Here is a 12416-nt window from a genome sequence, read left to right on the forward strand (position 1 = left end):
TGGATACCTGGATATGAAATACGCATTATGTCGGTTCTTCCTGCCCTTCAAGGCCATGGAAAAGCTGGGAGAGGCATTATCTAGACTGAACACCAGGGCTTCATAGGTGGGTAGAACAAGATCGAGCAGGAAGAGGGAAATTTAGGGCGAAGAAATGGTAAAACTGCCTCTGTAAGAAGAGTGAGTTTTGTGCCCTTTGCTTGAGCTATTTCAGCTTTCCCTGGGCATACGTCACAGAGCAGGTTTTACACATCTGAAACGACAGCGTCCTGACCAGAGGGAGCTGGGCTGAATCCCACGGGTGAGGGAGGGAGACACCAAAAACATTCCCTCTGGACGGGAAAGGGGCATTAGGGACCAAGTAAGTGCATAAGGAAGAGGAAGGAAACTCTGGATACATCAGCATGACAGTTTGAGCATTTTATTATGATATATAAATTTCGTCTTCTTAAATTACTCTCTATGAGTTGAACAGGAAGGGATTATTGTAGAGGGGAGAATATACAAAAATAAAAGGATATTGTGAACTACTGCATCACCACATATACAACAGTAAAGTACTTTACAAGCACTTAGAGAATCAGACTTACAAAAATAAAAATATGACACATCCTTATGCATTTCCACCAGTAATATGCTTTCTTCCTTCTCTAACCTTCAAACACCTTTCAGCCCCATCTTCAGGTCACGATTCACATGGTAGGATACTTTGCTCATTCTGATGCCCATCACAGTATCTGAAAAGGAATCAGTGCCTCCCCAGACTTATAAAATACAATGGTTATCTGAAAGCTTTAGGGGTGATGTTCAGAACAGATCAATTTGTGAGTGATGGGGTGATCCTCAGGGAGCAGCATTTATCTGGCAGTAGAAATGTCAATATCCCACGACAAGATCCATCATTCCCTATAAAGTGTTCCCCCACCTCCACACAGGGACAGCTCTGTGTATCTGTGCTTGATACACAGAGTCCTCCACAAACCTGGGGAACACTGACGCTCACACACTTCAGTGGGACTGAAAAACGGTGACAGAGGATGGATCTGATTTTATTTCAGCTTGTAAAGAAGGCAAGGATGCTCTTCCCTGCAGGAAAAAAGGCAGGTTAAAATGCCGATGGCTAAATATCCTAGCCCACGGTGTTCACACACAGGACCACTTGCCTCTAGATCAGATTCACGCAGCCTTTAAATCCTCAGTTTGCTCTACAAAGTCTTTTGATCATTAGCCTTCTAGTGACCTTTCCAATTTTTTTAAGACACACTCAACATAAATAGTAAATAGCATTCACTTCTCTGACCAGCAGCTCACTCAAACACTGCTATCAACACCCAAACCTCATTTCATCCTTCCCAGAAAGTATATACCTAGGGTGCGAATCTATATTTCACAGTGAGAAAAGTAGAGCTGGCTTAGGAAAAAACAAAAAAGAAAAATTAAAGATGAAAGAAGCAGTACACTGTTTTGGTCGAAGCTGCGCTCTGCGTTTTGTGCAAAGTATTCTCCAGATTCTGAAAGGTCAGTATTTAGTGAGGGTTCCCTCTTTCTTGGCCCCAAATGCAATGACAGCAATGCAGGCGGACCAGACACGTCATGCTCTGTTGCATTCAGGGGCAAAACGATCACAGGAATGAAGGGGGTGAAGGGCAAACCCTGCACCTTCGAGATCAATAGTGACTTTCCATATTGGAAAAAACCACCTTCCCCTCCTCAAAACAGATGCTTTCTGAGAAAGTTTCTGATCTCGCAAATAACTATTAACGGAAAAAAATTCCTGAAGGCAGAGTCTGACTTTACCTATCAGGCTTACAGGACTGTGGGCAACAGGCACACTGAGATCCTGGGGAGAAATCGTGTAGCCACAGTCCCAGCTGCTGAAGGAAACTCCCCTTTCTAAGCAGCGCTTCCATGGTCTAAAGTTATCATTTGTGTCTTTGAGAAAATATACGTGAACAAGGATCTGTTGGTTGAGATGAATAATGCTCCACTTAAAAGAAAAACACCTCTCTAGTGGGACCACTCATTCATTTTAGATGTACAAACATACTACAGGTAAGGCACTTCTTGGCTGCTGGGAACGATTCTTAATTGGCAACACACAAACACAAAATTCAGTTTCTGGTATTTAAGCAAAACAAAAACAGTCATTGCTTTTCCCAGTCGTGAGCACGATGAACTTTGGCTCTTCTGCCACCACCTAACCCAGCCACAGGGATAGGAGCAACAGCGACAGAGGGTGGGCAGGCAGAGTGCGATCTGCACCCACACCGAGGGTGAAGACCTGACCCTCTGTGGTTCTCTTGTGCTCAGGAAAAACAACACCCCTTTCCAACGCCAGCTTTCACTGAGAAGAAAAGCAGCTTGTGATGGGCCCATGGGAAACACCATGCCAAGAAGGTATTTTTCAAAAATTTCTACACGTCAGGCACTTGGCAATGTCACAGCTTGGATGTGGTCCAGGGTGGTAGCCCACCATGGCCTGTCCATGGCTACACAGCTCAAAGTGTGTTTGGCAGCCGAGAAACCCAAGCTGCCAGCTGGCTTTTTTTTCCTGACATGGCAAAACCAGAAAAGCTGCTTAAGCTCAACAGAGCAAGAGCATGTTCGGTCATTTCTGGTCTATTTGCAGAGAAAACAAAGCATGAAGCTTGAAAGAGGCCTGGCGTGGACGTGTGGGGACCCTACAGTGCCAAGGATGCTGCCTTCCATTGCACCCTCCTGGGGGTCACATTGACCTGTGAGACTTTGCCTCAGCAGCCCTTGTCCCTGCGTGGTGAAAGACCAGGCTGTGGTTCAGGTCTTGCCACTGGATTTGTATTGGCACACTAGCTTTCTGGCTTTTTTTTTTTTTTTTTTTCTGTTGCAGACAACATTTAGGAAGCAGAACTAACGGTGGACAAAGTGGGCAGAAGCATGCAGCTGGCCATAAAAGAGATTTTCTGGGGAAAACCTGTCCTGCTCAAAGACCAGGGTGATCAAAAACTGCAGTTTTATGCTTGGAGCAGGGGAATAATGCTGTTAGGCGAAACGCCTGATGTACGGTCAGAATAGGGAGCCTCCGGCACCCCTTTGGCTTGGAGGTCAGCCTGTCTCCATGCTTGCTCGGTGGAGGTGCCTGCAATCTAAGCTGTCATCATGCAGGGATCTCCTGGGTATGAGGCCCTGCTTTTGAACCTGGATTACACCGTTGCTCAGCTCGGAAACCTACCCCCTTTTGCTCTCACAGCCGCACGGGAAGAGGCCTCCAGAACCTTCACGATGTACCCAGGAAGGCAAGAGGAGTATTTCCACTGGTCACAAGGCTTGCTCACCAGCACTTGGAGAAACAGGACAGACCTCAGGATGAGCTAGCAAGTAAGTGCATCACCAACTTGCATTGCACCGAGATCACATTCATCCTACCGTCGGCTGCCCTGCTGTCTAAGCTAACTCTGCAGCACTCACGTTTGCTGGAGCTCTGGGCAGAAGGGTTGCTTCAGGCATAAGAATCTCTGGAAGCAGATGCTGCTTTTCCAGGCTTTGATGCTGACAGTCAGCGACAGCAAAATCTGACCAATAACAAATATAATCCTTGTTTCTGTGTTGCTGCAAAGAATTCAACAGTAGGTGGAAGCCTTGGAAATCCTTTTGAGAGATTTCTCCCTACCAAGTCCTAAGTGCCAAATTGAGAGGCAGAGTTCTTCACTGCCATAGCACACATCTTTCAGTACTAATGATGCTTCAGCTGTCAGGATTTAAGTTTGTATATAAAGACCTTATATTTACCTCTGGTGGAAAAATTGTGCTTCACTTTAAACAAGAGAACTCTGTTTCATAAAGGTCACAGTTCTGGTCACATCTACCAGTTGCCTTTTGAAACAGATGGAAAAAAAGTATCTTTTTAAGTCACTATTCAATTTTAATATTTTTTTAAGTTTTTCAGATTTTTTTTTTTTTTAAATCTCTGTTCTGCGCAATCATCTATGTCTTGTTGATGTTGTTAATAGGTTTTCTGACTTGGCTGCTTAGTTGTGTTCTGAAATAACTTGATCAGACTCGCAGCAAGTCAGGAACAGAATGGAAAGTTTAGAAGAAGGAAAGCTGGAAACTTATTTCCAGAGCTGTGTGGTTATTTTTTAAGTCTGGGCTCTTCTGAGCAGCATGCAAAAATTCTTGGTAAGATTTCTGGAGACAATTCCATGCCATTTTCAAAGATTATATGTTTGCAGGAATCCAGGCTCTTGCAGATTTTCAATGAGCTACCAAAGTGAAGAGATACCGGGAGATGTGATTCATGAGTGGGGAATGGTTTACCTTAGCATGGCTGTAGTAACTCCTGCTCTCAGTGTTTCTCAATCCTTTCACAGAGACAGCTCAGCTGTTTGTGAAGTACCTGTTCAATTGCTACAGCCTGGCTGATTAAGGAAAACCTGCACGGATTTGGGCTCTTCAATACTTCAAACTCTACACTGAGAAAGTCTGGCTGCTCCTCCAGAGTCAGCCAAGCTGTCCATGCCATGTGAGCAACCTTGCTTATGAATTAACCCTGCACTGGCTGCTTTGAAGCTAGATAGATAGCATCTTCCTGTACTACACTCCTCTCTGCATGCAGCCATACCCTGAAACTCAAAAGGGTTACAAGTGCATAAAGATCCCTGTAAATCAGGTGTTGGAGACAACAAAGAGCATGGTACACTTGGACTGACAGTACTTTTGAAAAAGGGCACTAAGGGGCCTAAATCACTTGGACACTTTTAGAAAATAGCCCTTCAGCTATTCAGTTTCCTCAGTCTCCCCTGCATACTCCGGGCTGGGCTCAGAGAAGAGGTGGCCATGCTTCAGGGTAGGCCTTTCTCCCACCTCCTGGATGTGCTGTGCCTTGCTATGGTATGTAAACATCTAGCTGAGAGCAAGAGCACCATGCGCCCGTTTCTTCCTCTTTTTGTTGGTGACAGCCTCCACACCTCCCAGTAAGTTAGGCCTGAGTTTACTGCAGTGGTGTAATACTGCAGCTATCTCGCAGATGAGCTGTTGGAGCAAGCTGTGATGTATTGATACAAATAACCACCACCTCTGCATTTAAAACTCTAGGGAGACCTGGCTTGATGTACGCTGGGCAAACTGGATGCTGACTCTGCAGTTGGTCTTCCATTTGCAGAGATCAAAATAGCTCTGAAAGTTACAGTGAGTCTCACCTATGTGCTAGACAAGACCTACAGAGCTCACAAGGCAGCACGCTGCTATGGGTAATAGGGTCCTTTGTCATCTTGATTTTATCTAAACAAAAGTCAAAAATAGATATGCTTTGAAAAAAAAAAAACAAATATAAAATACAGATCACGAGTGTCAGGAAAGTCACAAAATACGCCAGCCTCTCACTGATAAAACCATCCCATGCCCTGCAAGCCTCCTCCCAGCCAGTTCAGCCTCACCCCAGACGACATGTTCTCCAGCCATTAATATTCAGTCGCCATCAATGAAGGCCCAGCCAGGGACACAGCAAAGGCCACAGCCTCCTTGAGGTCACAAGGTTGCCAGCGGCAGGGCAGATCAGAGGGTCTCGCTGTAGATGACGCACGGGCTGGTTTCCTCGCAGAGTTCCAGCTGCACGCTGGAAGCAAACCAACGCTTGGCACAACCCAAGCTGTAGTTGAGAGTGGTCCGGTAAATGTTCTTGGCACGCTTAGGAAAAATGATGGTTGTGCTCTGAAACCTCAGTGGCTTCTGGCGGGGCTCAAAGATCAGCTGGGACTTGTAGTTCCGCCAGGTGCAATTGGGAGCAGCAATGACTGTCTCACTGTAGGTGGTGACGGTGGGGATGGGGCCATAGAAGATGTCATCCCGATAATGCTTCTCAGAATCGTACTTCACCTCGGAATTGCACCTACAGAGGACAGCAAGGTATCAGGAATATAGCCCAGGCAGCAAAGGAGACAAGATAGGCAGGACTCTGCTCTATCCCTTTGGAGCTGGCAACACTTATGACCTCTCACTGCACAGACACTAGGGCAGCTGCCAAGCCTACAATGCAAAGCAGAGAGCCAAGAGGACTCCTTCCGGCTAGTGACTCTTTGTGGAACCCCACCTTGCTGTGAATTCATCTCAGCATTTCTGCAGTGCACGTGCACAGAGGACCAAGCCTGCCTGGTCATGCCAGGGCAGAAAAGACCTTGCTGCACAGGCTCCAAGCAACCCTCTTCTTCCTCTGGTTTCCTCCATGAGCCTCACTGCGGCCTCAGCTCACCCCTGAGAGCTACACTGGAGGCAAACACCCTGTTAGCAAAGGACATCAAGAAGTGGTGAAACCCCTCAGCTGGGGTAGGTCAGAGGGTGAGGAATGGACATTCATCCATTGATTGTGCAGGAAAATCATGAAATCCAAGGAAAATTATTGATCCGGCCTTTTCCTGAGCCTTTTAACAAGCACAAGCCACGCAGCATCACCTTGAAATGCGCAGGACCCCTGCAAAACAAAGGTCCCCTGATCGCTGACTCACGGTAGGTCTCACCACGCTCCCTACTGCTAGTGCCAGGCTTGGGGGTGTCACGGCCACAGTGACCGGGATGAATAAATGCTGCTGGTGGGCCATGGGCATGGGATGTCACATTGGGGCCAGGGGATCCTACTTCTTAACACAGCATGCCTGCTGCTGCTTTCACAGGCCCTGTTGTCCATGCAAGCGCTGGCTTGGCAGGAAAACAATGCCATAGATAAGGTTTTCACAGATGACAGAAGCATGGTGTAATGGACACCTGTTGAGCTGTCAAGGCTGTGTGTTTGTATTTTTTTCTTTATGTTGCCTTGCCATCAGAGCACGCCGCTAGCTAAAATCACGAGTGCTGAGAGAGGTGAGGCTGCTTGTTGGGGCCTACAAGAAATCCAAGCAATGGTCAAACAGCAGGTAAAGCAAAGAGATGCTGTGCGCTATGGCTGTCCAGTATCCAAGTCATTGGTCTCAAAGGAAGTGGCCATGTTAACAGCCGTCAAATGAAGAACCCACAAAACGTGGGATGTCACTGCCCTGCCTGGTTTCTGCAGGCACCCAGAAGGGATGGATGTAGGGACACCAGGCCACGTAAAGGGCTTTTACTAGAACCCCTGGCCATGGGGAGCTGCAGGACTTTCACTTGCTTTCCCGGGCTCCCCAAACGCTCCTCTGGCAATCAGCAGCCAAGGAATGTGAGCTCCACGTAAAAAAGATTAAAAGCTGGGTGTGTGCTTGTCATTACCTCCACCCGGAGGGGGGTTGACTGATTATGCACTGAATGTAATCTGAGCTGCTGTAATGTATTTTGCACAGCTAGGGTGTAAGCAACTCATTCAGCACACATAAAACAAGACTCCGATGTAATCACCATAAAAACATGCCCACTGGCAGTTCCTCAGCACAGATTTACTGGGGTACATTTCCAGAGAGACGTTTGCATAGATTGAGGGGGGTGGGAACTGGGTTTACAGTCCTCCCACCATCCCTGCCCCAAGCTGTGTGTAACTGCTCCATGGTGTTTGCAGAGTACATTCCACACCAGCAAAAGAGCAAAAGAAGAGCAGAGACCAATGTTTACCCATCAGCTGCAGCACTAGCCCCATAGGAGGTCAGAACACCTCCAGCACTGGCTTGAAGGGCCATCTCCTCATGAGGAGCTCACTTTCTCTGTCGGCTTGTCTAATGTTGGTTTCTCTGCTGCAAGGGCTAACAAAAACAGATGCCAATTATAAGGATAGTGCTTCTTCTGAGGATACAAGTCATCAGGGAACAGGATGAAGACCATCAGGTTACTCAGTGGAGGCCCTCAAGCCTACAGATGGTAATGGTTTTCCCTCATAGCCTTGGATTTGAGCTGGCCCTGGAAGGAAAGCCCTCCAGTTGTTGCCTTCTCTGCTCTGCCTCTGCTGCTCTCAGTGTCTAATTCAGGCATTATTCTCCCACCTGTCCCTCTTTTCCATCAAAATACAATGACTCCCATTTGTAAACACATTTTAATTTTTTGCAGAAGGAAAAGCACCACCAAAAAAGACGGAAATCCCCACCTACCCACCAATCCCATCTGTACCTGATTTCCTGCACGGGCTCAGGGCTGACCTCAATGCTTTCTCCAAAAAACACAGGGTACATTCGAGGTCTCATCTCTGGCATGGACGGGTTCAGGAGCAGGTAAGGCATCTGCAGGGAAGAAGGGCACAGCAAGCGTTGGGACACAACCGATGAGGCAGGCACGGTTCATAATGTGCTGTGGCTGGCAGCTGAGCAATCAGCAGCACGTTCAGCACTGGCAGGAGACACCAGTGCCTCCAACCTAGAGTCCCGTGGGAGACACTGCAGGTGACAGGCTCTTTGGCAATGACAACAGGTGACTCCGGCAGCATCACGACCGACTTTGTTTCATGCAAGCTAAGCTTGCCTCGCTTGCGCTCTCAGCATCATTCAGCTCCCCCTCGCAGTCCCCGTCTTTTCCCGGTTTGTAGCAGGGCCCCAGGTTAGCAGAGTATTCATCACACCGAGGAAGGCACTCTTCTCCATGCTCAAAGGGGAGCACCATTGTCAAGTTGCCAAAAAACAGCCTTAAGGTAGTTGGCAGAGAAGGGGACCATTAACCCCCATCCTTACACAGACAAGCCTTGTACAAGCCTTGCATTTAAGATGCCTTGACTTTCTGACCTCCACCCGTGGCTCTACCAATTCACAGACTGACTTCCAGCTCCCGGGGCTGATGCGACGCAGCGGGCTGCCCTCCACCCACCAATACCACCCTCTCCACCTCCCTCTGCCCCAAACATCACCCAGGTAAGTGACGCTGCCCAGATCTCTGGCACTCCATGCTGCACTATCTGCTTCTTGAAATTTAGCCCTTCCTTTCCTTCTTCCTTTCTTGTTTCCCATAGGAATTGCAATTGTTTGGGGTTTCCTTTAGCCCTGATGTTGCCTTCACTGTTTACAGATTAGCAAGTTTTACAAAGACTCAAAGTGCACCAGCATGGAGAAATGCTCTGATGGAACATGGAGATAGGGCCTCAGTCTGCTGCTTAAAGGATGTAGGTCTGCTTGACATGTGTATATACATTTATATCTATACATACATATATATATATGCATACTTAAAATAATGTATCCCTTGCAATGATCCAGTGGGGGAAGTGGTAGACTTGCTGTTGTTGAAGTCTCCGTGCTGAAAACGACTGTCATGCTCCATGGGACATTCTAGTTAACCATGTACAACTGAGTGTGGGGTGAGACACTGGGGCACCTTATGGCCTCTGCAATGCAGGAAACCAGTTCCAGGCCAGGACTTTTTAATGAATGGAGCTGCTCCAATTCATGATACCAAAAACTGCATTTTTAAGACTAATTACACCCCGAAGTTACTTACTCTGACAAATTGTCACAGTCCAGCCTCAGCTCCTCTGCCCACCAAAAAACTGAGTAATCCCATTTCTCTATACTGGAGTGCTCTTAAACATCAGTTACCACATATAGGGATCCTGTGTCCAATGTCTGGACCAAGCCCAGCAGCTAATTAAGCTTAATCCTGCCCTCCTGGAAAAATGTCATTGCAGGTTTTGGTCCCTGCCACCACTTTTCTGTCTGCAGCAATTTATGACACACAGGGACACAGGATCTCTTTAAAGGAGATGGCTGGCAGCCTCGGTGCAGCCTTGAAAGGCCTCTAGATGGCTGAAAAGCTGATAGAGTTTTTCCACTTTCCACCGTGCATAGGCTGTACATGCTAGAATCACAGCCATATTTCATCGTGTAAGTCAGTAAGATCATCTCAGGACTCACAGAATCCACTGACGGTAGCTGAGGATACAGCTCTTGTATTGGTTTGCTCTTCCCATGCCACTCCTTTCCACTTTCGCCAGCATCTTCTGGTTGGGTGGTACAGGAGGGAACACTGGAGCTGTGACCTGGTTCCTACTGGCAGTGCTGAATAAGAGGAGCTGCAGCTTGCGCCCTACCCTGTACAACATGTGGGTCCCCAAAAGCTCACTAGGTCCCCAAAAGCTCACCAGGTTATCCCTCAAGTTAGCATTAACTGGCAAAGATCTGTTGCGTCCATTCAACAGCATCAGCTCCCACTAGCTGAGGTCTGGTTTTCTGTAGTGGCTTGGGCTTTCTGCCTTAGGCTAAGGCAAAAAATGTCATTGCTTCATTTGAATTCACCAAGCCCTTCAATTCTGTGCCCCAAAGCCACAAGCTGTTTACTCTTTCCATACTGAAATATCCCTGCACTTTACTAGCATGTTAAACTGTAAAGTAAAATGGCCAACCCCTTTTTTTGATTGAATATTTCTGTTCCATTGTCAAAAAAGAACAGTATTTGCAAAGGTTTTGGGAGGAAAAAACAGGAAAAAAAATGTTCACCCTCACTACCAAACACTGTCCAAAAGGCAAAGTTCATTCCTGGATTGCTTTCAACACTCTTGACAGGAGAGGGCAAGGGCAGCCTTTCTGGTCATAAATAAAGCGCTCTGCTTCTGAAATGTGAATTGTTTAGATCAGACAAGCCTTAGTTCACAAGGGTGCAGATCGCCAGCTTTTAGCAGTCTGCACATGGCCAGAGCTCTTTCTAAAGACATCTTGTATATGAGGAGTGATTCATTTGGCACCATGTGCACATGCATTCAGGGGCTCTGCAAAGAGCAGGCAAGTTGGCCTTTTGGGGGTTCATCTGCAAAGAGATGCGGATTCCTTTAACTGGTGAAGGAAGAAAGGCTGGGGATATGTGTCTCCCCTTCAGGAGACTGTTCTCTTTCTCTTTGTACTCCTGTGGCCATACCTGACATTGGCAAAACTCCAGCTGAGAACCTGCCCTCTTTTTATACTGTGCCCACTTAAGGAGAGGTCTTGTCCAAAAGGCCCCAAACTGGTCTCTGCTTGCAGCTGAGGTGAGAAAATTATCATCTCTGATCCTCCCCTTGAAAAGCTCAGCTCAGCAAAAGGTGTTTCCAACTTCCCAGATGAAACACTGAATTTACACAGGGCAGAAAGGTGGGCCATGTCCTAGAACATCAAGAGCAGACCTAAAGGTATGAATACCTCTTACTGGAAGATACTTGAATGCCCTATTTTTGCCATGAACCATGACTCTCAGCACAAAACGACACTGACTTATACGTGGTTTGGGCTTTTATGTCCCATCCTGAAGACAGCGCTGCTGATGAGGGTGCAGGTTTGCAACAGGCTCTGAAGGCCCCTGCCTTTGAACTACCACTGCCTCTTCCAGCACCACCCAGATTTTTTTCAGAGAGCATCCACCCAAGTCCATGACCAGCTCCACTCTCCTTCATGTGATCCGACAGCCCAAGAAAGTGCCTCTGGAGTGCTCTGCACACCCTGCTCTCTTCCATGCGCTGATTTTGGGGAGCCTTTGCAATGCTCACCTTGGCTGGGGAGGGGCAATAGTTCTCTTTGAGTGTAACCAGCAAGTTGGTGGTTTGCTGTTTCCTCTAACAGGTTGTGGTGCTGCATTTAAGCAGACTAAACCACTCATTCATGACACAGGTAAAATAAGTCACAGTCACCAAAGACAGTTTCACACTCTGGTACCAACCACCCAAAAAGTGGAGAGGCAGAACAGAACCGCGAAAGCTCTTCTGTCCCAGCTTCTAAACAACAGATGTTTTCAGGCCATGGTGCCAAAACTGACTGCAAACTTAGATAACCAGAAAAAAGGTTGGGAAGCACTGATCTGAGCTGCACTGGCAACCCAATGTTGTCTTACTGCGACTTCAGCCTATGTGAGTATCTTCTTTATTGCTACTGCCAGGGACAACTGAAGATTGGGCAAAATGGAACAGTTGTGAACTAAGCTGCTTTTCAGATCCAGACTAGCTTGCTAGAATGCCAAATAACAAATTCATATGGATGGTAACCATGAGCTTCCTTGCTAGATTAATGCAGGAGAAATCCACACCTCTTAACAGTTCTGCAAAGGGCGTCTAAAGTGCAGTTTTAAAGAAGCCATTTCAGTGCTTCCAGGCAAACCTTCACACTTCTTGCTAACATATGCTGACACTAAGTGTGCTCTAAACATCCCTAGAGATGAGGATGCAGGAGGCGAGGTCCTTCCTGTGGCTTAGCAGGAACGTTGCTGGGGCATCTGGCCCCCCACGCTAGTACAGGAACAGGCTTCCCAGCCCGCTGTGTGCCGGGGGTGCTGCTCGGTCAGAGCGTGGGCACAGAGGCAAGCGCCGTCTGTTGAAATGACAAGTCCCACAGCAGGGAACAGGAAACAAGAACATGCTGCAGAAACAATACCAGCGTGCATGGAGAAAGGGAGGCTCTGTCATGCATGACTGAAACCAATCGGAGTCAAAAGTTGCCACTGAATTTGGTGAAAGCAGGATTAAGTCTTCTCCAGGTTAGTTCTGGATGGAGCGGTGATGAGACTATTTCCATTGCGGGTTATAGTTTACCTTGCTCTGGGTAGGGAAA

General features: G+C 47.3%; 1 protein-coding gene across 1 annotated transcript; it reads right to left on the bottom strand.

Moving 5' to 3' along the window:
- Positions 1-5529: 5529 nt before the first annotated feature.
- LOC104623433 (protein FAM101A-like) lies at positions 5530-8144 on the bottom strand. Its single transcript, XM_010290519.1, has 2 exons — positions 8035-8144; positions 5530-5863 (listed from the first exon to the last, which is right to left on the bottom strand). Exons 1-2 carry the CDS (start codon positions 8142-8144, stop codon positions 5530-5532), a joined length of 444 nt encoding a protein of 147 aa, XP_010288821.1.
- Between the last annotated feature and the right edge of the window lie 4272 nt (positions 8145-12416).

The sequence above is a fragment of the Phaethon lepturus genome, unplaced genomic scaffold (genome assembly GCF_000687285.1).
Source record: "Phaethon lepturus isolate BGI_N335 unplaced genomic scaffold, ASM68728v1 scaffold30577, whole genome shotgun sequence".
NCBI classification, from domain to species: Eukaryota; Metazoa; Chordata; class Aves; order Phaethontiformes; family Phaethontidae; genus Phaethon; species Phaethon lepturus.